At 41.7% G+C, this 23751-nt stretch overlaps 2 protein-coding genes across 7 annotated transcripts; one reads left to right on the plus strand and one right to left on the minus strand.

Annotated features, from left to right (window-relative positions):
• Positions 1–2488: 2488 nt before the first annotated feature.
• Positions 2489–7823, plus strand: notum1b (notum, palmitoleoyl-protein carboxylesterase b). The gene is made up of 11 exons (XM_034543333.1): positions 2489–2613; positions 3880–3932; positions 4027–4122; positions 4659–4719; positions 5121–5179; positions 5945–6047; positions 6158–6349; positions 6449–6546; positions 6640–6787; positions 6863–6910; positions 7390–7823. Exons 1-11 carry the CDS (start codon positions 2489–2491, stop codon positions 7724–7726), a joined length of 1320 nt encoding a protein of 439 aa, XP_034399224.1. The 3' UTR covers positions 7727–7823.
• A 491-nt stretch (positions 7824–8314) lies between these two features.
• Positions 8315–23546, minus strand: tmc6b (transmembrane channel-like 6b). 6 transcript variants are annotated; one of them, XM_034543026.1, is made up of 22 exons: positions 23337–23544; positions 22998–23220; positions 19193–19378; positions 18323–18453; positions 16496–16663; positions 15258–15413; positions 15046–15154; positions 14877–14961; positions 13470–13727; positions 12722–12936; positions 12455–12599; positions 12155–12310; positions 11356–11525; positions 11166–11256; positions 10911–11008; positions 10713–10808; positions 10536–10611; positions 10058–10191; positions 9485–9661; positions 9245–9323; positions 9006–9092; positions 8315–8924 (listed from the first exon to the last, which is right to left on the minus strand). In XM_034543026.1, the coding sequence occupies exons 3-22, from the start codon at positions 19207–19209 to the stop codon at positions 8916–8918; spliced, it is 2457 nt and encodes an 818-aa protein (XP_034398917.1). In that variant the 5' UTR covers positions 19210–19378; positions 22998–23220; positions 23337–23544; the 3' UTR covers positions 8315–8915. The 6 variants fall into 6 exon arrangements, with proteins under 6 accessions (XP_034398917.1, XP_034398943.1, XP_034398934.1 ...); XM_034543052.1 differs by having other exon boundaries at positions 9485–9544; positions 22998–23545; XM_034543043.1 differs by having other exon boundaries at positions 23102–23544.
• Positions 23547–23751: the final 205 nt, after the last annotated feature.

Here is a 23751-nt window from a genome sequence, read left to right on the forward strand (position 1 = left end):
AAGCAAACATGAATAAATGAGAAGAGAAACATATCATGATGCTTCACACGTATATTATGCTTTTATCCCCACAGAAGACATTTTGACATGTCACAGTAGAAAACTCACAGGCTGAATAAATAAATGAATGGTGAATTGCATGCAGGTATTTATGCCGGTTCCAGGGCTCTACATGTCTGTGTGCGTGCTGGCTCACTTACTGGGAGATTTAAATTGAATTAAATCATTGTTGATATTAATTACACCTGCCTTTACCTTGTCCTTCCTGTTGTAGCAAGTCAACATCATCCATATACAATGAAAGATGAAAGTGATATGAACCATATGCTCTGGCTTTCACAACCCAGTTGAAGATTTCCCAGCGTTCCCCACCACACGTCAGACATATTTTCTTGGTATAATGGTGCACGTACATGCTTGTAATGCATGTAGAGTGTAATGCATGCAGCTGCATATCTACTCTACCAAGCTGCTAGGAGTCACAATTGTGAAGGTTCTGTTTTTCAATTTGTGGGGTTTGTCATGTCAATGAAATTTGCAATGCATTGGCAACAACACATCCAATCTGTTCCACATATGGCCGACTTCATATACAGTTTGACAGACCAACATATCGAGAATCGAGGCCGTTTTCTCTCAAGTTGGATCAAAGCAGGAATCAGACTGGACAGACGACACAACACGTGTTGCCAACAGATGGAGAGGTGTGAAGCCATGCTTCAGAGGGCATCCAGCTGCAGCTACATTTAGTCAGAGTCCACCTGAAAGGGGGAGGGAGGGAGGGAGGGGTGAATACAGTTCTAGGTTCTGGGGGAAATTGACACCGTCTGAATAACAATCAAACAATCAGTTTTCTTCCTCACTCTGCAATTTCAAAACTGCCTGAATGGAGCATAACAGCACAAAAAGGCATCTGTTTCTTTACACAACATGTATCACTGAAAAGCTTTTAATCATTGATAAATGAATGGCAACAAATGCACTTGCTAAAAACAGAATTTCTTTCTTGCAAACCTCCAAAACAAAAATGTAATGGCTGTGTTGCTGAATGTCAGACTTCAAGATGGATGCTGGGTCTGGTTTAAATCATACTGATTTGAACAGTTTCTCTTGAAGTGAATAAAAGTAGAGCTTTTTGTGGGCTAAATTGGATCAGTATATGACGCGTAAGATTTAGGACAGATTTCAAAGAGACTACAAGTTTTTAAAAAGGGCTTTAGATGTTGAGAAAAAGAAACTTAGAACCTGGAAATCTTTGAAGAAACAACCGTGCACACACCTTTCCATCAAAGTGCTTCACGCACATAAAGTTGAAACCAGAAAAGCCTTTCAATGAAGAAGTAGTGAATGGCAGTCTGAGGAAGGAGACCACGAGGGCCAACCCTCAGGATTCTGTTCTGGTGTAAAAGTTTACGAGCTGCCCTGAACCTTGATGGCTTCAAAACACAAGGGGAAACTTTTATTCAAAACTACAATTAGTTTACAAGCAATACCTGTGAAATGCATTTGAACAGACTCTTCTGTAAAGGTTACACATGCATATCAAGAAACTTGTTTGTGTTGGACTGCATGGTGTGACCCTCTGTCCAACTGCGCTTCTCCCTCACACTTCATTTTAAAGCATAGACACTTCAAAGGCATTGCCTGGCACACACGCGCACTCTTGGTGTGAGACCGACGCCCAGCGAGGAGCATCGGCCAACGATAATGGCGATTGGCCCGCGGGAGTGAGAAGCACGGGGCAAAGAGGCACGTCATTAATAACACAGAAATACACAGTCAACAAAAAGTATGTGTGTGTGTGTGTGTGAGAGAGAGAGAGAGTGTGAGTGTGTGTGAGTGTGAGTGTGAGAGAGAGAGAGAAGGGGGGGGGGGGGGGGGGTCTTCAAATAAAGTTCCACTTCGTCCGCAGCTCATGAGGACCTGGTCCAACAGTCAGGAGTGTCACCGGGCTGAACGACTGGTTTCAGGGACTTCTACGACGCGCGTAAAGACGCACTAACTGGCTCATTCGGATTGTAGGACTAAAACAACATTGACACATGCATCTGAGGTGACTTTTAAATCATCTCTCCATCTTTCAAAGCACAATGGAAAATTACAACCTGAGTTCATTCTGCTCACCTTTCCGGGGCGACAACTCCAAAAAGGTCTCCGTGCGTTTTCAAAGAACATTTTACTTTTGTAACGACTCTTAACATACATATGTTTTATTGAAGTTCCTTGCTCACATTTGAGATAAGTTTTCCAGTAACAATTAGACATGCATAGCCGCGGTGTGGTGAGGAGCTGGGCCGGTCTGTCCGCGGTGCGCTCCTGCTTGCTGCTGCTCTTCATCTACACGCCGAGGAGCCTACACGGCGGTCGGGCGCAAAGTCGGCGGGTGCAGCAGCAGCAGCAGCAGCCTTTGGCGCACAGGGAGCGGGTGGAAGGAGCAGAGAGCTTCCCGCTAGACTTTACAGCCGTGGAGGGCAACATGGACAACTTCATGGTACAAATAAAGAACTTGGCACAGTCGCTGTACCCGTGCTCTGCGCAGAAGCTGGATCAAGACATGAAGTTGCACTTTTTGAAGAATGTAACTGTGACTTGCAATGACGGGTCAGCAGCAGGGTAAGTGAGCGAGATGAGCTGCATCTAGGGGTGGGGTGGGGGGGGGGGGGGGGGTGACGTCATGAAGACATCCACTTTGTTTCACTGTGGGGGGTTAGTTCCCTGCCCTTCAGGCCATTTGCACTCCGAATGTGACCAACAGGACCAGATTAGAGTGAAGATAGTGCGCGCGCCCGATAGAGAGGCAAACGTGTACCCTGCAGGGATGATTTGATTTTAGCCGGAAGGACTAAAGTTGTTGAGTCTGATTTATACAATAAAACCATACTGATGAAGATCGATTATAACCACAGTGGAACAAATAGAAGAATCATGGATTTGTATGAATCCCAACAACTTGCATATTAATCCATCAGTTGGATCGTTTTGGTTCTGGACTCAAACACATCTCACATTCATCTCACTATTATTATATTATTTTTTATTTAAATATTAAAAATGTATTTAACCAGGAAATGCCTCATTGAGATTAAAAATCTCCTTTACAAGAGTGTTCTGGCCAAGACAGCAAAAGCACATTTAACAAAGTTTCAGACATACAACATAAAACAGTGACAGACAATAAAAACTTAAACTAATAACTCAAATATAGTATAAGTATAAGCGTATCTTCAGAAGGCTTACAGAAGTTGACTGCTGTTCATCCGGCAGCTCTGTGCAAGATCCCACTTTTAGTCAAAGTTGCAAAAAATGTGAAGTGAAGAGATGCATACAAGGTTCACAGCCCCACGTGTTCAATCAATTCAATATGCTGTGAAAAATGGCAGAAATAATACATCTCAGTACTTTTGATAGACTAAATATATCATGTCTATTGGGCATGAATATACTTTATGATTTTTAACCATAAAAATAAATCATGAGAACCTAATGCTTTTTTTTCTATACCTTTTAGAAAAGCAAAGCATTGTTGGGATGCTTTAATTGTATTAAACATGATTTAATTACCAGTACATTAAACAGTATTAAGTCACCAAATAAATGGAACCATGTGGTTGTGTGAATGAGAAGGACCTTTCCATATGCCACCCAAGCTGTCAAGCCACAAGGTTGTGTGAGCTGCCAACAGCTTGATGACTTTCCTCTACTCGTGTTTCTGTTTTTCAATAATCAATTAGAGCTATTAAAGCCACGAAGCAGACTCCTGCTGTGATGTATTTTAGCAGAGCGATCAGAGCCAAATCTTTCATGTGAGGAGGATCAAAGGAAGCATTCCTACTGCGTAGCTTATATATGCATTAATCTGTGTGTGCACGCTTGACACAGGTACTACATCAAGGAGTCTAAAGGCAGCAAGAGGTGGCTGCTGTTCTTAGAAGGTGAGGATGAACTTAACACAGATGTCGAGCTCATTACAGTGAAACTCAACTCTATGTAACATGTTAACAAGTGTCTGTCTGTCTGTGTGTTCAGGTGGATGGTACTGTTTCAACAAGCAGACCTGTGACAGCAGGTATGAGATGATGAGGAGACTGATGAGCTCCACCAAGTGGCCACAAACCAGAACCGGTAACAAGACACACACGTCCTGCATTGTGTGCAAAGCAGATATCTTGTGCACAACCATGTCCACGCATGGCAGTGTTGGTTCCTGCAGCTTTTGCAAACTCTCTGTTCAGCCCCACCGAGGTTTTCCCCAATTGAAAATAAATAAAAATCCCCTGAATGAAGGAGAGTCATAGACATGTTTATGTTTCCTCTTTAGCTGAGTTTGCATTAATCTTTAAAAGTCAAACTCTCCGGGGTGTTTTCCCTCCAGCCTTCAGGAGACTACTTGTTTGTTTATGACTCTCTCTCCACAACGCTCTCTGTGTACAATGTACACAGGTGGCCACAGCAGCAGCCACAGAGCTCTTCAATGCCTGCATGTAATTGCTGACCAAAGCAGGAAAAGTTAATGACTTCTAGACCACAGGGAAAACTCACGCACGCACGCACACACACACACTTCAGCATACATCAAAACACACAACAATATAATGTGAATTTTAACATTTGTCGAGAAAGTGAAGTAAATGTTGTATCTCACCTTCTTTATCTCACAGGAACAGGAATCCTGTCGCCTCAGCCAGAGGAAAACCCTCACTGGTGGAACGCCAACATTGTGTAAGAACTTGTGTCTCTACTTCAGTTTGTGTCAAAATATGATTTTATTCATGAAACATGTTTTGACTTGTGATGCTTTAAGGGATTAGTTCCACCTTGTGAAGCTATTTGACCGTTCATGTTTTTGCCATTTATCCTCCTTTCATACATCAAATATAATTGACCCATAGTGCCTGACAACAGTCAGTCTGACCCTGTTCTGTTCCAGCAGCTCGTGGTTACCGAATGAAAGATACACACTCATCACATCCTACAACAGCTCTGTCTTTGAACACACACTTTAGTTTGTGTTCAGCCTGCCATCATTCAGCCAGGTCGGCTGTTATTTGTACAACTGTTGTATCGGTCAGCCGTCAGTGAACTGGCTCAAATAAAAGTGTTGCGCTCTCTCTCTATTGTAGCTTCATCCCGTATTGCTCCAGCGATGTGTGGAGCGGAGCCACACCAAAGACAGATCGCAGTAAGACAATAAATCATCTGTGAGCTTGTGGATATGCTTTACTATTTAAAGGCAGAGAGAAGGAGCAAGTGAGCAAACATATGAGAGTTTAGTGTTCTGTGCCTTTGTTGTGTGGCAGCTTTTTCTTTCAGCTCTTATATCAACTTTCTAGTTTTAAACTTCATCATAACTTTAAACCATGTCTGACTCATTGTATTGTGTTATTGCTCTAAACTCGGCAGGTTTATGAATAACAACACACAAGCTGTGCAGAGGTCCAACTCTCTAAGTTATACTGTATATAGCATCAGATTTAACAATTACATTTCCAGAATTTCCCAGGAAATCGATATAAATTAGTTCTTTCAAAATGCCATAGCTTAAAACAAAACAAAAACTAGTCGTTAATTGTCAAGTTGAGTATAGTCCAATGTTATCAGTCAGGATAAATGAATGGGCCTTTTGCATCAAACCCTGTAATAAAAAAAAAGCACATAATACAAATTATTATCTCATTATCAGAACAATGTGTCTAAAAGGTTTACTGTAGATATAAATGTGAAATAAAAGAAATTCTGCCCATTTATTTGACCACCCAAATAAAATCTCCTGTGACTCACCTGTGAAGCCAGTCCTTTAGAATAACTGCTCTACATTATATTTGTTTTAATCTTTAAAACTATATGTGTAAACTATCTTTCCCTTGCCTATAGAGTTCCTAATCAGAGCAAAGAGTGTGTCCAGTGGCTCTGTGTCAATAATTAAAATAGACATCTTTGTTTTCAGGTGATTATGCGTTCATGGGCTCTCTGATCATTAAGGAGGTGGTGAACGAGCTGCTGACAAAAAGTCTGGACAACGCTAAGGTTCTGCTTCTGGCGGGTAGCAGGTCAGTTCAGCACATAATGTGTGTGTGTGTGTTGCCTACTGTATGTGTGTGTTTCACCAAAGGTAGCAGCTCCCTTGAACCCTCTGATCTGACTTGCTGTCTGTCACCAGTGCGGGCGGTATAGGTGTCCTGATGAACGTGGACCAAGTTGCAGAGCAGCTGGACTCGCAGGGTCACCGAGGGGTGCAGGTCAGGGGCCTGGCTGACTCCGGATGGTTCCTTGACAACCAACAGTACAAATTCCCAGACTGCCTGGACATCACCAGCTGTGGCCCCAGTGAGGTCATGAAGAGAGGCATCAGGTAGGACCGGTGGTAGCAGGAAGATGGTGTTAATGTACAGGTGGATAGATTGATGGAGGTTAAGAAGGGAAGGTTTTGTAAAGCGGTGCTACTTTGCAGGTACTGGGGCAGTTTGGTGCCAGAGAACTGCAGACAGGCTCATCTTGGAGAGGAGTGGAAGTGTTTCTTTGGATATATAGTCTTCCCCACGTTAAAAAGTGAGTGCTCCTCCAAATGGCTGACGTAGATGCAAACAGAGGTGGGTGTGTCACTTGAAGTCTGACCTGCAGTGCCTCCTCTCTCCCGTCCAGGCCCGGTGTTCGTGATGCAGTGGCAGTACGACGAGGCCCAGCTGACGGTCGACAACATCCACCTGACGGGGCAGCCCGTCAACGAGGGCCAGTGGAGATACATACAGAACCTGGGACAGGAACTGAGGAGCACGCTACGCGACGTCCCGTAAGAAAGAGACACACACACACACACACACACACACACATTATGTTGACTGTATTTCTGTGTTTTTAATGGCAGGGCGATGTTTTCTCCGGCCTGTCTGTCACATGAACTCATTACTAGAACGTAAGTAAATAAAACTTTCAAGGTTCTCTCCATTAATAATTGATTCCAATACTTTGCTGCTAATTCAATGTTAAAAAAAGGAAGCAGTGTTGTTCATTCATTTGCAACATAGCATTGGTTTTGACATTGTCAAAGAAATGTCTTGAGATACCTTCGAAACAGTGTCTCTGTTGCATAGTTTGTCCACCAGAGGGCACTGGCAATATTATTTGTCAACTGTAAAATGTCCCAGTGAAAACTTACATTGGTAACAATTCCTAAAAGTGAATTTAAGGGATCCATATCAAGCTTGTTCATGTATGTTATGTTTATGTTAACAAAGTCAGTCTCTTACATCCTCATATTGCACAATTCTATCATTGTACTTAATCCTCATAAAAGGCCCATAATCATTTAAAACAGTGCACAAAGAGTGTATGCAGATTTCACATTGTAATAACGTATATGACTCTACACTATGCGTCTTCCTGTCCCTGCAGCGACTGGATGGACATTCAGGTGAAGGGCACCTCTCTGCCCAGAGCCCTCCACTGCTGGGACCGAAGCCTCCAAGACCAGATCCACATCAACGGCAGCAATCGCAACCACCACAAGCACAGGACGCCACCTACAAGCGGTTGCCCATTACATTTGATTGACAGCTGCCCGTGGCCTCAATGCAATCCCTCCTGCCCGACTATTCGAGACCAGCTGACGGGACAGGAGATGAGCACCATTCAGTTCCTGAAGCACATGGGCTTCGACGTGCAGAAGATGGCCCAGCAGCAGGGGATGGACCCCAAGAAGCTACTGGGCATGCTCAATAACGGGAGCTGAGTTGCTTTTTCTTTAAAGCGCAGAAAGGTTAGCGTAGCATCAGTAAGGAACATCAATGGAAGACATCAGGAGCATGACAAATAAACTCTATAGAGAAAACTGGCAGTACTGCCAAACATTGTCTTGTATCAACAACAAATAAGACTAAACTTTTAAAAAACCAAACGACTCAAAAACTCACAAGAGCCATCAAAGCAGAACGTTGTTGCTGTTTAAACATCACTTGTTTGATCCAAATATGCTGCTTTTTCTAATTTTGGAGAAAAAAATGTAATGGGTAATATTTACTAATAAAAGGTACAAATATTAAGATTATTACTTTGTTCTTCAGGGTACTTAAGTGAAAAAAAAGGTTCTATTGCGAATATCTAGTATATTGTATCTTATAGTTTGCTACTGTAACGGTGTTTCCATACATTTTTATTTGGGCAAGTATATGTTTACTTGATATATTATAAGTAACTATAAGTACTATTAATGCCAATAGTACAAATTATATTCATACTATTTTTAGACTGTTGAGTTTCTCATATTTGTTGTACTTGTGCTGTAGTAGTGCCCACACTTTATATAAGTAATACAAGTATGTGCTGTTATGATAAAACATAATTTAATTACTACAGTATGACAATACAGTGGCAGTCGTCACCCCAAAAGGAACAAAAAAATGAACAAGAATTCATTTTCAGTATTATCATACTTACATCCACAACATCCAAACCTTTCCTAACATACAGCATTCATACAAATAAAATGATTAAAAAAAATGTAAAGCATTAAAAAACAAACATTGTAGACAACGTACAGTTTTTTGCACAAGAAATAATAATAAAAACTATTTGTTCACAGTTGTTATGAAAGTGCTTTAACGAGAGATGACTGAAGTCCATGTGAACTAATGTTTAACTTCCTACAGTTTGAGTTCAGGCATTTCATCGTATAAAACAGCACTGGATAAAGCAGACAGCTTTGTTTCACCGGATGTTTCCACTTGGTTTGTTTTGCCTCACTACAAACACTCCAGCCAGTAAAATCCTAGCCACATTTAAAATGAATAATACATTTGGACTTGGTCATATACAGTTGTCCTTCCATGTCATTATTCCAGTTATATCCATGCTGGTTTAAAATGTCTCCAGACCTCAGTGCTCATAGAATTGAGCAGGTTTGTCTACTGGAGGTCAGGATCTCAACAGTCCTGAAGGAAAAAACACACAGGTAAGAGGAGGCCAGGATATAAATATTGTTTTAGTAAAGCACCAGAGCAGCAAAGACCGACCTGACTGGTGAGTCTTCGACCAGGCGTTCGTTTTTGTTCGTGGATGGACTGGAGGCGAGTGATCAAAAACTTCTTATCCTCTCCCTCCTGAGCAGAGAAGTGACGAAGCAAACCGTGAACCAGATTGATCAAAAAGCAAGACATCTCAGGAAAAAATTTTCACACAAGAATATTTTTGTATTAATCTGTATATTGACAGATAGAGAAACAGAGCTGTTCATATGTAGGTGATGTCTTACGTTTTGTATCTGCTCCTGAAGTAATCCGATGATCTTCCTTTGACCGTCCACCACCTGACTGTGGAAGTAGATGACAATCCTGATGGGAGGAAGCGACAAAGTGCATCAGTCCTCAATACAACCTGCATTGACTAGACAACACTATGATGTGTATGATGATGTACTGCTGTTTGCTTTAGGACAGACATGTGTGTGTGTGTGTGTGTGTGTGTGTGTGTGTGTGTGTGTCTATTCACTCACAGGAAGATGCCTGCTCCCACAAACAGGAAGAAAGGGTTTTCCACCAGGTAGGAGTGAGCCCTGGCCAACACAGACAGGTTGGGATTATCTTTTTCCAGTGCTTCCACCCATCGCTTCCCCGCCTGGAACATTGTTTTGAGCTCGCGGAACGGACCGCATGATGAGGAGGGCGTGAGGCTGAGAGCAGATGTTAAGACTGTATGTGTCACACAGGACTCTTCGTGCATTTGATCTTTCTCTGAGGAGAATGTTTTTCCTCTGGCCATGATTGGCAAGTGTCCAATAAAATCCAATATCAGGACCACTCAGACAAAGCTCCCATAAGCAGTTCAAGCCCTGATCTATCAATAATCAGTGTGCAAAGAATATTAGACCACAGGTATCCGTAGCAACAGACTATGTTACCAGTTAACTCTCACTTGTCAAACAGATATGACCATGGGTTTAAATGGATACTTGTTTTGATAGCAGTTCACTTTTGTCATTTGACAAAGGTTTCATGTAAGGTTACTTTAATAAGAACATTATTTTTTTTGGTTAGGATGGGTTAACAGCACAGACATGTGTGTGTACCTCCACATTGTGTATGTGACACACACAGAGGCACCAAGGAAGGAGGGGAAGCAGAGGAGAGTGATGAAGACAGTGGTCATCTGGCTGACTCTGTATGGCTTCCTGGGGGACTGACAGTTCATCATCACGCTGCTCTGTGGGGAGAGAACACAGAGACCAGAGACATCACATCATAGCTTGAACAATTGTCACATAAAAAGATACTTTACTATTCGACAAGGATACATATACAACACATACTGTACAGTTACGATACCGACACCAGACATCCAGAGTTAAATGAAGACAAAAATCTGAAGCTGTCTAATAGGCAGGGAGTTTCTGGAGGCACACCGCCACAGAAGATCATTTCAACAATAACAAAGGAAATTAAAGAATTAATTGTTATAAAAGTAAATGTCGAAAGTTTTTTTTCTTCTTCATTTCAGTTTAAACTTATATTTTGAATAGTTCAATTTAAATGTTTCCATTTAAGCACCATTTTAATGTAGAACAGCAGCAGGAGTTTGAAAAGCTGCACTGCAGGAAGGAGAGGAGTGAAGAGAACACCCAACCTGAAAAACACAATGCTTATTGTCATTACACAAGAACTATTTGACTTTATTGAACAAGAGTGAGTGAGTGAGTGTGTGTGTGCATCTTAACAGTGTGTTACCAGGCCAATGTCTGTCCATAGATGAGCTCGAGGACATTCTTGGCGATATCAAACACTGGCTTCCTCCTCCTCTTCAGCACCTTCTCAGAAAACAACCTGTAGACAAAAGGAGGAAGTGAGTTCATAGGCTCTCATGTTTGAAGCGAGAAATATTGTTAAAACTTAATGCACGCTCTGCTACAAAAAGGCAAATACAACCTCCAAAGAAACTCTCCAAACAAGGTGTCCAGTAGAGTGAAGATGAACTCCATAAGTAGGAAACGATAAAGCTCCTGGCCAACAAAACTCTCCCAGCACTGAGGACAATATCATCAAAACAGAGCACAGTCATCCACTAAAGAAATACTACACTGAGCAACTCAAATAATCAAGATAATCAATATTCCTCAACACTGCTGTGACGAAAAACAGCGTCTAGCATAAAAGTGAAAATGATGTTCCATCTTTTTTTACCTCCAGTCCAATCATTTTAGGGTCAGCAGCCACCCGACCCAGCCAGTGGTAGCACAGGACTCCAAGCACGCTTACTTTCAACATCAAGTTTCTAGAAGCGCAGACAGCCCACAACATGTTACCATCAGTACTGCACTTTGTTAAACTCTGACACCTGTGAGCTCTCAAAATGCAGTTCCTCTGCTCTTACCTGCCGATGGAGACATATGTGCGTACAGAAGGTGAGTCGTAGTCCTCCATCCAGGCTGCGAGGTTGAACAGGCCGGGCAGCAGCAGGTTGATGAGGGAGACCACCACAGGGAGAGCTAGCAGACTGGCCTCATTCAACAAGGGGTCGATGGTACTACGAGAACTTTGCTTCTGTTGGAGAGAGAGAACGACCATGTGCTCTTTGATATTACTGCTGGTTTTTCTATCATCTTCGAGCTCTCAGCAATTACTTCTTGAATACTATCTATTTTTTGCAGATTTCTGTTATTTTACTCCAAACAACTAGCAGCACTGCTGTGGGCCAGCATGCATCTTTTCTTTAATTTTGTTTTTGTTTTTAACACTACCACTAGGAGTCACCATCAACTCTATTGGGGCTCTAAAATCAACAGTAAGAGATTTGTTTTTACATAAAGCAACCCTGGGTAAGGGTAAGCGATGTTGGTCATTACAGTTGACGGAGGCACAACACATATTTACACAGTTTTTTCTCCTTTTGTTTTTGGTAAGCGACCCTCTGAATATTATTTTACAATCAAAAGTGGATCTTATGTTACATAAGGTTGAGAAGCCCTTGTATAAAAAAGCTATATAGATTTGATTGGATGACAGTCTGACAGAAATTAAGTACAGTCGCCAGCAAGGGCATACTGTATAATGGCTGCTTTAAGAAACATAAAGACCAAAGAGTGCGTAATAAAGGACAACAAATATAGCCTGAAGTCTGAGTATTCACCAATAAAAATGTGACTTTGGACCCTGAAGCCACCCCGCCTCACCTGATGCATGTGACCAGAGAAGTAGTAAATAGCGAGCACACAGGCAGTGGTGCTTGCTATGCAGATAGCCCATGCCAGGCCATGAACCATCAGCCTCCACAGTTTCTGGCACCGAGTGTTCTTGACATGCTTATGATTGACCTCCGCTAGCAGCTCCTGGAGAGGGCAGCAACAGGACACAGGGGAGGGACAGAGGAATTATGTGAGGGAAACTGAAGGAAGAGGAAAAAGTCACATTTGTATCTGCCAATTATGTGACAAAGAAATACATAAAGAGAGGGATGATGTGCTTCCATGTACCTTGAGCTGGGTGCAGATATTCTCAGACATGAGTTTGACAGACGTTTTCTTAATGACCTTGAAGTCCCAGGAGCTCAGGACCTTCATGGCCAAAATACTGTGAGATTTGTCGATTCGGAAGCTCTGACCAAATGACTTTGACATGCTGTTGGGAAATTGTACATTAGCATGCTTTGTGAATTATTAAATAAATAAATAAACAAACATTTAATGTTAGTACAGTTTGTATTAAGACATGCATTTTAACTTAAAGCAACAACACTGTACCTGTACACAAGAATGATACATGTGATGAAGAAAGACACTCCTATGGTGAAAAAGTATGCGAGCGGCATGTTGTAAGTGAGGTTCTCCGACACGCAGTCCAGCCTGGTTCCATTGGGCAAAGAGACGTTCTGCCCTCCATCAGCCTCCATGCAGCTCCTACCCAGTGTGTAGTTACAGTAGTATCCATAGTACATCACTGTGTCGGAGAAGTAGCCCTGAGACAAAAGGAGATAGAGACAGTCATTTATGCAAAAACTTTGATTTGCTTCAACTTAATTAAATTACTCATAAACCCGTAAGGAGAATATCATTATTTACCTTATTAGTATAGTGTGAGACTTAAAAGATCCCCTAAACACATGTTTAAAGACCTAACAACATTACTGCTTTGAATCATTTCAAAACTCACAAGAATTCTTAGAAACACATTGTAAAATCTATGAATAATCACATGTTTAAAATGATGAACTGCTAGACACGAGATGTCTCCTACTTTTTCCACTTCACTCTTGTGTAAGTTGCATATTGCACCATAAATGTTTTTCAAACAACTCGTTTTTATACTAAATTCCTCGTCTTATACTGAGATTTAAGGGAAGCACAGAGAAACTTTCCGCTCGCAGCAGATGTTTGTGAAAACGCATCTGGACACATCCAGGATGTGGTGGGTGTTTTCTAGAACTAAGGCCCCATAGCGTGTGAGTGTTACAGGTATTGCAATAACATGTCACAACAGCACACGGCTCACCGCTCCGGTGAGGAGCTCCAGTCCAGAGAAGGAGGCTCTCCCTGCGGGCAGCACCGGAGGGTGCACTGCCTGAGGAAGCACCAAGAAGACACCCGTCACCAGGAACAGGAAGAGGTTGAAGAAGAGTAGGGTCTTAAGGAACAGGAAGTATGAGAGGACACCAGATCCGAAACGCCCGCTCACTCTCTTCAGCGCCACTTGCCCCAGCTGGAGGGAGTGCAGGAAGGACAGCCAGCTGTACCAACTCTGTCTTGCACCCTGAGAGGAGAATGTGTCGGAGAACAGGGAGAGAGAAAATCAATCTAATCTAATTTATAATCATAATCTTATTTTCACATTACATTATGTATTATTATTTTAGAAAAACGAAATACTGACATAGAAACTCATTCCTGTTCTACAAAAAGTGACTCACAATACAATCTGGGAAAAACGTACAGACATGTTTGTCTTTTAGAGTCTGAACTCTATGATTCACACCCTCAGAGCCATACATGCTTGTGCAACAGAGCGATTACACTGCCTTGATAACAACATAACAACACCTACAGAAAATACTGACACCCAAAAGAGAAACATGTCTTATGCGGTCTAAAACACATCTTTTTCGACTATACCTTGAATAGGTAGCACTTAAATGCCGTAGTAGCACTTAAATGTCCCTTACCGATAGCACTTTAGTAGCACTTAAATGGCACTTACGGATAGTACTTTGTAGTTTGACTTTATTGAAGAAATTGTACTTGCTTGATTCTTGTTGTTCTGAGTTTGGACTCACGGTTTAATGCACTTATTGTAAGTCGCTTTGGATAAAAGCGTCAGCTAAATGACATGTAATGTAATGTAATGTAATGTAATGTTATGTCTGTGTGCCATTTATCATTTGAGAGCATTTTTATTCATTTACACGTCTTTAATTGTATACATAAAGTGTACTTTGAGTTCTTGATCACCAACGTGATGAAACAGAAACAATTACATTATTGTGTCTAGACAGATGATGTGAGGATTACGTATAAGACATTGAACACAAACAACGTCTCAATGTTTCCACTGTGTACAACGAGCAGAGCCGAGTACTCAACTACCTGTCAGTCAATCACTCCAATCAGGAGTAGCTCACATCACTTGGAGCAGGATGACTCCGGCTAACGGACCTTGCTCTTTATTGTAAATTACACTGATTACACTGTTGTTATGCTACTGTAAAAAGCAACAATCATCTTTGTTACTAAACTAAAAACTTAATCTGCTGATGAAGATCGTATGACACAATCAAATCAAGAAACTACAGAAAAAGTTACTAAATGGACTTTGATACAAAGAGGCAATTATAAATATAAACTGGTACAGTACCTAGACACGTATGGGGAAAGAAATACAGGGAGAAAGATGTTTCTGACTTACAATGATGATGTAATATTTGAGTTGACTGCAACAGGGGATTTGACTGCCAGAAATTGTGCTTTTCTCTTTTTGTAAAGCTAACCTCCTGAAGACAGAGACACACAGAGTCAGACTGAGCCATACAAAACAGTGAATAAACAGGAAAAATGAGAACAAGGACCACTTCTACCTGAGTTCACTCTTCTCAGCCACATTAAGAGGCATCGCTCGCAGCATCCTGACTCTGTCGCTCACTGACAGGTTCTGCAGGTTGTTCACCAAACGTTCTCTTTTACTCACTGTAACACACACACACACACACACGGGCAGCATTGATTACATCAGAAAACTTAAATACGGATGAGTTGTGTTTTAAGTGTCTTATCATATGGTTCTCCTCACCCTCTGCGTCCGTACTGTCTGCCTCCATGCCGTAGCCTCGAATGCTTGGTCTGGCCGAGTGAGAGAAGTCTCGGATGGCGGGTCTGCTCTGCCTGCGTCTCCGAAGCTGCATGGTCCTGTTGTAGTACTGAGAGATGATGGCTCCCCTGCTGCGACCTGGCAGAGAAAGAGGATCAGACTGTTCAGAGATGGGACCAACAGCATTTACTGCTTCGAAGGCGCTCCACCAACACTGACTTCTACAACTTCTTGATGATCCAAAGACTATGGCCTCAGGATGTCTTCTCATAATTTTGAATAAAATAACAACTTGTGACAAAAATAAAATCAACAAAGGTTGGACTCAACCGGGGACGTTGCGTTTAATAGACAGTGTCTTAATCCCCAAGCAACAGAGGCGTCCGGGTCTAATTAGTTGTTCTGTGGTCCAACTTTACGTAACAAATGTCTGAAATACACATTCAAAAAACAGGAAAACAACATGGATATTGAATCAACAGTTGAAAGAATCAATGGAACATGCACAACAAAAAGAAAGCTGTAACAGCAAAGAGATTTTACATGAGTATAACATGTTGATTTAAGTTTGATGTTCATGGTTAAACCAACAAAAAGAGCATGTGGCACAGATTAAGAAACCAGACAACTATCGAGTAGTCTTCAACAACAAGCTGAGGCAACTGACAGCCACAGATGCCGACAGGAAGATGACAGACAAACTGCTTCCCCATGAAACTCTGCTGTCTGCTGTATTATTCATACTGTAGCTCCACATGGGCAGCATCAACACAGTGCCTTACCTTTGACGGTTACATATGGTATTATACGTACAAGAGCATAAAGGAACTATGATAAACAGCCTTGTTCTAAGCAACAACACATTCTCCACTGGCCTTTGAATGTTTTTTTAATAAATCAAGGGTGGGAGAAGGTTACTCCACCTCCAGAGGAGCTTGATGTACTTAAGTGGTATTGAAATATTACAATTACAAACTGCTCAGTCCTACAGCACACTGCTGCAGCCTATAACAGCAGGCTGTGTCACTGCTGCAGAGTTGAGCGTTTAGCTGAATGAATATTTTATATTCTATTTTGTTTTTGTCGTGCAACGTTCACGCTTAGAGTCAGTTTGTCTTCTTGGCCATTTCAAGAACGATTTTAAAATGTCTGTACAAACTAAATCAGTCATCAAATTCTATTGTTTCTCACTATTTTAACTGGCCTTCTCCAGGACTCACCGATTGTGCGACTGGGCATGGAGGACAGGATCCTCATGGTTGCTGAGGACCAACGTTCACCTAGGAGGGGGTCTCCCTGTCTTTCATCATCCTCCCATTGCACGTCCCTTTGTCTGAGCCTCCTTTCCCTTAAGTCACGGCCAGGGCTGGACAGGTGGGCTACATTGTCTGTGGAATTAGAAGAAGAAAAAACACATTAAGAAAAACTGCTACTGCTGGAAAAGTTAAGGAAAAAGAGAGAAAATAAATGTGATGACGTTTTTAACCTCAATACCGATCATATAAGGACGTGGCGGACAGAATATGTTTTTGATCAGTGACATTATCAATATGGAAATGATGACCAAAAAGATAGAGACGCAGGAGTGTTAAATTAGTTCAAAAAGTGTAGCTTATTTATTTTTGTGGCATTTAAGACCGGAAATTGACAAATTGACAAATTAAAATATCATCATAACCAAAACCCAGATATCCCAATATCAGTGTTTATGTGTGTTCTACAAGATTATGTTCACAACATCATGTAGAAACGCAGCACTCCACATGCAGACATGTATCTATGGGCTCTCAAACACAGGTAGGGATCTAATCATCTTTTTTGCTTCGGAAGGTTCCCGATTGTGTGAAAAGTCTAGGTAGCAGTCATGAAAAGGATCTGGTCACATACTCTAAATACTAAGAAAAAGTTTTTCAGTGCTTCCTTTCTTATCTCCGTTTGCATATTGTACACTGGACCATTGTGTGGACACTGGACAGGAATCCTAACTTGAATGGTAAAGCATCAAGTTTGTCACTTTACTCATTTTCAATGTGTTAAATAAAGTTACGTAAATACAAAAGCATCTGTCATTGCCGGGTGTAAGTGCAGTCTGATTCTCTGAGCACCATGGTCGTCTTTTCTGAAGACTCACTGACATTAAATCATGGATGCAAACCAATTTTCTCAAACTCAACTGTGATAAATCGGATATGATCATCATTGGCCCAAAATCTCTCACCAAAACCAGTCACAACTTCTGCCTCACCATTGACAACTCCACTCTGTCTTCCTCCCCACACGTCTGCAACCTCGGAGTCATGTTTGACAGCAACCTCTCATTTGAACATCACATCAAACAAATCACCAGAACCTCCTTCTTCCACCTAAAAAACATTGCCCGTCTCCGCCCATCACTTTCCTCATCTGCTGCTGAAACTTTAACCCACGCCTTCATCACCTCCAGAATTGACTATTGCAATAGTATTCTTTATGGCACATCTTCCAAAATCCTAAACAAACTCCAATACATCCAGAACTCTGCTGCTCGCCTGCTCACCCACTCCCGTTCCCGTGATCACATCACCCCTGTTCTCCAGAGCCTTCACTGGCTCCCCGTCCCACAACGGATCCAATACAAAATCCTTCTCCTCACTCACAAAGCCTTCTCCATATCTGCCCCCTCCCTCTGGAACTCTCTCCCCAAACTCATCCGAGACAGCAATGAATCTCTCTCATTCAAATCGCAAATCAAAACCCACCTGTTCAGAACTGCTTTTAATGTGTGATTGTTTGTTTTTGTTTTCTTTCTTATCAGGGTCCGAGCGACTCAAAAGTCCCTATTTATTTGTTTTACCTGTATTTTAGCTATTCTTATTTATTTATTTTTAGCATTTAGGATGTTTTAATTATGTGAAGTGTCTTTGAGTATTATGAAAAGCGCTATATAAATTAAATGCACTATTATTATTATTATTATTACTTGTGAATTGTCCTTCATTTGTTGCCTTGACCTCTTCAAGTTTCCCATTGAGGTCAAGGTGAAGTGGTTAGGAAAAGACAGGATGTACCTCGATCCTCCTCATCCAGATGTCTCTGCAGCTGCTGCAGCTGAAAGGCGTCAGACGGTCCTCCATTCTGACTCTGCTCTGCGATCAGCTGGCTGAAGGAGTCATGAACGCCGTCCTCATCTACTGGGCTCCTAACACATGTACATAAGTACATATATTAAGACAGAAAACAGGACGATACAGGCTCAGAGATACAGGTTAGGTTCAAAGAGCCTGTGCTTTGAGAACTGTTGGTCACTTGGAACACCATAGATAAAACACCATGGCCTTGTGACTCAGTCACCAGTAGTCTCATGGGGGGAAACTGCAACCAAACAGCATGAAGTGAACAGTCTGTGAAGTCATGTTCATTCACATTTGTGGGCAGCACAGCCCAGATTGCCCACTGTGTGACCCTCTTCCTGCACTATCTAGATGTACTGTCAAAGCAAACTAGACTGATTGTTTTTGTCCTAAAGCAAGAGAGAAAAAAACTCAATAAAATACAGCAAGTCAGTTCCTATTGACTTTGTACTTTTACACAGAAGCCGATAAGGCCAGTACTGTTCAAATGGAAGCGTTCACCCTCAGAGATAGATTGCAAACACAGCACATTCAAGCATGGTTATATAAATATTAGTATTTTTATGAAGACAATGAAGTGGAAGTTTGTAGTTGGTCACAAGGTTTTGAAAGAAACTTAGATGGAAGACAGGGGGGCATTATGATCTTCTTTCCCACAGCTAATCCCGTCATCTGGTCCTTATTTTCCTCCCACCCTCACCAGCCTTCAACTTAAAGAGCGCCAGATTGAAACAGCAAACCAAACGTCGAAAATGAGAAAGAAAACAGGAGGAACGTGAAGAGATAGAGGACCGCTTGAACACTTACTCCAGTCCAGCTTCCATGAGACAATGGTTCACGTCAAAGTTAACACTCCTGAGCCATTCTTCTTCTCCTCCAAAAAGTCTTGTGTGTGTCTGGCTGACGGCCTCCTTGTCGACCAATCGCAGAGGGATCACACCATCTCTTGTTCAGACCTGCACTCCACTCCCACCATGGTGTTTATTCCTCTACCTGAGAGAGGAGGGGAACGGAAGGGGGGGAGGTGGGGCGATGGGAAGTGAGTACAGGTAAGGGGGAAATGCCAAACAACTTCTTTGGAATTTGAATGCTCTTGTCATGTTATTGCTTGTCCTGCGCTCATTTTTAACTGCATAGTAAGGAAACGAACTGTGAGTGAGTACATGACCACGGACTTCACGCTTATGGTCCCATTTACATATTTACGCATTATTTTGTGACCTGTATCTGGATAAATGGGGTCACTTGTACTACAATTACCTAAGGCCACATGAAATAACAACTTCAGACATTGCTCTGTTTAAATCTCATGCATCCATTTTTGCATGCTGTCAGTGTTAGGTGACAGTGACTCATGGAGTTGAGGGATAAGGTCATGTTGTCCAGATCCATGAGAGCTCCATTGTGGTGCTGCTTATGATGAGGACTGTGTTCAGAGTCAGAGAGCGCCAGTGAAATTAATATTCATGGCTGGAGACAGAATGATGCATTGTCAGTGTGCTCGCATATGAGTATGTCATATGAGAGGTTTGGAGGAAGCACGCTGGTTCCTCTGTCTTTGTGCTAATTTAAAAGGCCCCCACTTCAAACCTAAATCTGTTCTCAGTTCTGTGTAACAATCTCATAAACAATCGTCAAAGACCCAAAGAGGACATGTGCTGTTGTTTTAAAACATTACACAAGTTTAATAAAAAATTGGATTGGATTCAGATATTCTTTGGAGACTACTAAAACCTTTATACCGGATTCATTTTCCAAGCCTGCCTTGATAAAGCAAAGCCAACTTGTGGATACATTATAACACAATCAACAAACTTTTGCTTAGCTATGGCTTTTTGGAAATTGTAGTGGGGCATACAAAAAAGCTGATCTGATAATATATCTGCATACCTCACAGTTAAGAGGATATAATATAACATTAAACGGGTGAATTCCCTTTTAAAATGTCACTTTTAGGATATGCAATTGATGAAATATACCTTGATAACAAATTTCGTGATCATATATTTAGTTTATACTGTGGCGGTTCTCTCTGTGGATTTATACGGCCATTGTAGGCAATAATACAAATCTATGAGCAGGACATTGTATGGAATTAATGTTTTTTTTGCATTAATATGCCAACAGAAATAGATTTTTTCCCCCAGGTATTTAAGTCACAGCCAATAATCATTCATTATTGTATCCATATTTAATTTATCAATTGATTTTATAGAAAATAAAAACTATATTATATGGCATGATTTACTGTTGTTTCCTACATAACTTGTATCAAACTCACTTTTTTCCAATTCATTTACTATCAGTTATTTGGCGAGACAATAAATGACAATATTGAACTATGACCAAGCAGCCCTGTTTGAAAGAATGCTGGAAACTATTAATTTCAGTTCAAAGTGTGACCTCAAAAAATACTTGAGGTCACATTAACGTCAGATCCACATCCTGTTTACATGCACCCACAGCAGAGAGAGACATTCATAGTGAGATGTGACACAATTGCACATATACACCTATGCAGAGGGGCCACTTGATCCCACAGACATCCAGTAATTAAGATAAACTAGGCTAAGCCCGTCATTCAATAAACCTTCAAACTGCACATAAGAAACAGTCAAGCGTTTGTCTCATTCTGGGGGTTAAGTAAAAACAACAGCAAAATTCCCCTAAATCGTAACTATTGCTTAACCGTTAGAGAGCTTGGAAGTTCAGTCCCAGTAATCTGCTCCTACATTGATTACGTACACTGTGCATTCATTGCAAAGACTTTAAAATGAGAATATCCACCACATCACAAGTTGTTGGTTGTGTTTGTTTATTGTGAGTGCCCTGTGTAATGTGTAACGGCTGATAACAACATACAGTGTGTGAATATTCCAATCATTACACAAATGCTTTAGTATGAGGCGCAGACTCTTGCTCAGGGTGGAGGTCTTTCTGGTTCTGGTTTTGAGTGAATATGATATTGGCTGCATGCATGAAGCAGGCGCAGTTCTGAACATCAGCCAACAAATTGACTACATGACCGAACGCCTGAAAAATGTCCCTCTACCACCGTCAATGTTAATCCTTCTTTTGTGGCCCTGTCACGGCATTCTACTGCAATTTACTGCACACAATTTGCTTTTTTTCTTCTCTCTCACACATACTTTTTTTATTAACAGATGTTTCCAGGCTTGTGTTACACTTTTTTGAATGGATTTAATTGCTGTCTCACTTCTGCAGGGCACAGAAACCAACACAACGCCTTTACACACCAATGTGTTGCTGGGATGTCATCCTCTAACATTGTGTATTAAGCCTTGTTGTGACTCTTTGTGCCTCATTATTATGTCTGTATATGTGACTATTGGTGTTGAAGACGTTCTCAGAGACTGTACAGCCTGGGCCGGATATTAAGAGAGTGGGACAAACACTCAACACACCCTGACATGGGGTCAGCACCGAGCTGCATTGCCAAATAAAAAAAGATCGGAAAACAAAGTAGGAGAATAATAGAACACAGATGGGTGATTTAATGTGAGTTTAAGTTGGGTTACAAATAAATTAGAGAGCATTGTTCCTTCAAAAAAGGAAATAAGTAGTATGAAATGCACAGAAGTGCACTAGAGAGCAGTATAATCTGGACACATGGAAGGCATCTCTGTCCATGAATGAACATTGCATACATTAGTGAGACATTTTCCAGTGGAGAAAACAGAGTGCAGTTATAGCAGATATGAGGGTGATGCATATGGGTGAAGTGAAGGGGGGGTTGAGAAGGAATCTGTCCACAGCTTTCAACAGCTGCATGGAAATCAGTTCCCCGAGTGTTGTGGGAAAAACAAAACAATAGAGGGAGCAGGGAAGCACAAAGCTACAGCACACATTGCACCAGGTATACTTGCATTTCAATACCCTTGTGTTATTTGATAGGCAAAGTTTGCCTCAGGAAAGAGGGGTTACACCCAGAGTATGGATTCAATTAAATAAGCACAGCTGCAATTTTGTGTTTTAGTACAAATCAAGAATAAGTTAGAACACGCTTATGGGTGAATGCACATGTATAAAGGAAACGAAATAAGAAAAGCAAAAGGAGGCAGATAATAGTAACAGGCTAGCAACAGTGGATATGAGGAGGACACAAGAAAAAATGTGCATGCAATTAAGTCGACATTGCTGTCTCTAACACAGTCAGGCATGCATGTGCATACACAATTACACTGTTATTGCGCTCGGGAAGCCCATAATACGTCATGTCTCTGCCTTCATTAAAAATAAGGACACAAAATTATAGGTTCAATGTTGGCTACTTGACAGAGACTGTAAAACATTGATGTGGCAAACAAATAGTTGCCAATGTGCATGTTCCCAAAGTTTACCACATGTAACAAGAGTACAAGAGATCTTCCCCAACAACCCCCCCCCCCCCCCCCCCCCCCCCCCCCCCGCTGTTGCACAACAGACGACCCACGCTTAGCATCGTTAGTTACCTCTGGAGGCTTTAGTGCTGAGCAGACTCACTTCTCGGAGCAACTGGTAACTAATGTTAGCTGACATTTTAACTCGTTAGTGACGACCAGGCAGGCTGCGAGCTCGTCAATGAGTTTCATGAGGTGGACCCATGTTTTACCTTCGAGGCGACGACAACGCTCCGGCTCTATAAATCCAGAGGGAGCGAAGTGAAGCGAGCGCCGTCACAGACTTGGACAACGACGGACCGTGTTGTTCACTCACCCGTTCAGGAACTTGACAAACCCGTTGAGCGGCGTTGCTCCACTCTGTCAGTCAAAATAGTCTCCATGCGCAACCGGACAGCGGGGGAGAAACCATTTTCTCGGGGAGATGTCGGGTTTCTACTTTTTCAAACGAAACGGGACAAAGCGAGAGCTCAACCTTCAGTCACATGTACGCATTCAGAGTCCTCAAATACTCGTGCTCTCCAGCATATTGACGACCTGAACTTGCTCACCAGCTTCTGATAAAGAAGTGAGGTAGAGCTGACCCCCACACGGTTGACACTTGGTTCAGTCCTATTCAGGCTTGAAATGTCCCGACCGGTGTTTGGCTACTCAAACAAAACAAGAGTACACAAAGGCATTCTAATCATAACTTATCGAGACAGTCAGTGTTAAATACATTTGACATATGAGTAGTTACATGACCTACAAACAGTGTGTCTACGATTAAACGGAACTGGGAGTAAAGTAAGTCATTCCGTACCACACCTGATGAAGATGGTGGACAAAAGTGACTCACCTGCCCAAACCTGACCACGCCTAGTATAAATCTTTATTTAAAAAAAACATTGCGTACCCTGTGTGAGGTTGTTTGCATTACTTGCCACATCTTACTAATTAATTTTACTTCACTTTCAATAAAAGGCC

The sequence above is a fragment of the Cyclopterus lumpus genome, chromosome 1 (genome assembly GCF_009769545.1).
Source record: "Cyclopterus lumpus isolate fCycLum1 chromosome 1, fCycLum1.pri, whole genome shotgun sequence".
Lineage (NCBI taxonomy): Eukaryota > Metazoa > Chordata > Actinopteri > Perciformes > Cyclopteridae > Cyclopterus > Cyclopterus lumpus.

Bases quoted from the DNA above. Each gene is read 5' to 3' on its own strand.
- tmc6b (XM_034543026.1), bottom strand. The intron at 12,937-13,469 runs GTGAGCCGTGTG...CTTTTGTCTCAG, and splicing joins TGGAGCTCCTCACCGGAGCG to GGCTACTTCTCCGACACAGT. The intron at 12,311-12,454 runs GTACATGGAAGC...TGCCCTCTCCAG, and splicing joins ATATCTGCACCCAGCTCAAG to GAGCTGCTAGCGGAGGTCAA.
- notum1b (XM_034543333.1), top strand. From the start codon at position 2,489: ATGGTACAAATAAAGAACTTGGCACAGTCGCTGTACCCGTGCTCTGCG. The intron at 3,933-4,026 runs GTGAGGATGAAC...CTGTGTGTTCAG, and splicing joins GTGGCTGCTGTTCTTAGAAG to GTGGATGGTACTGTTTCAAC. The intron at 4,720-5,120 runs GTAAGAACTTGT...TCTCTATTGTAG, and splicing joins TGGTGGAACGCCAACATTGT to CTTCATCCCGTATTGCTCCA.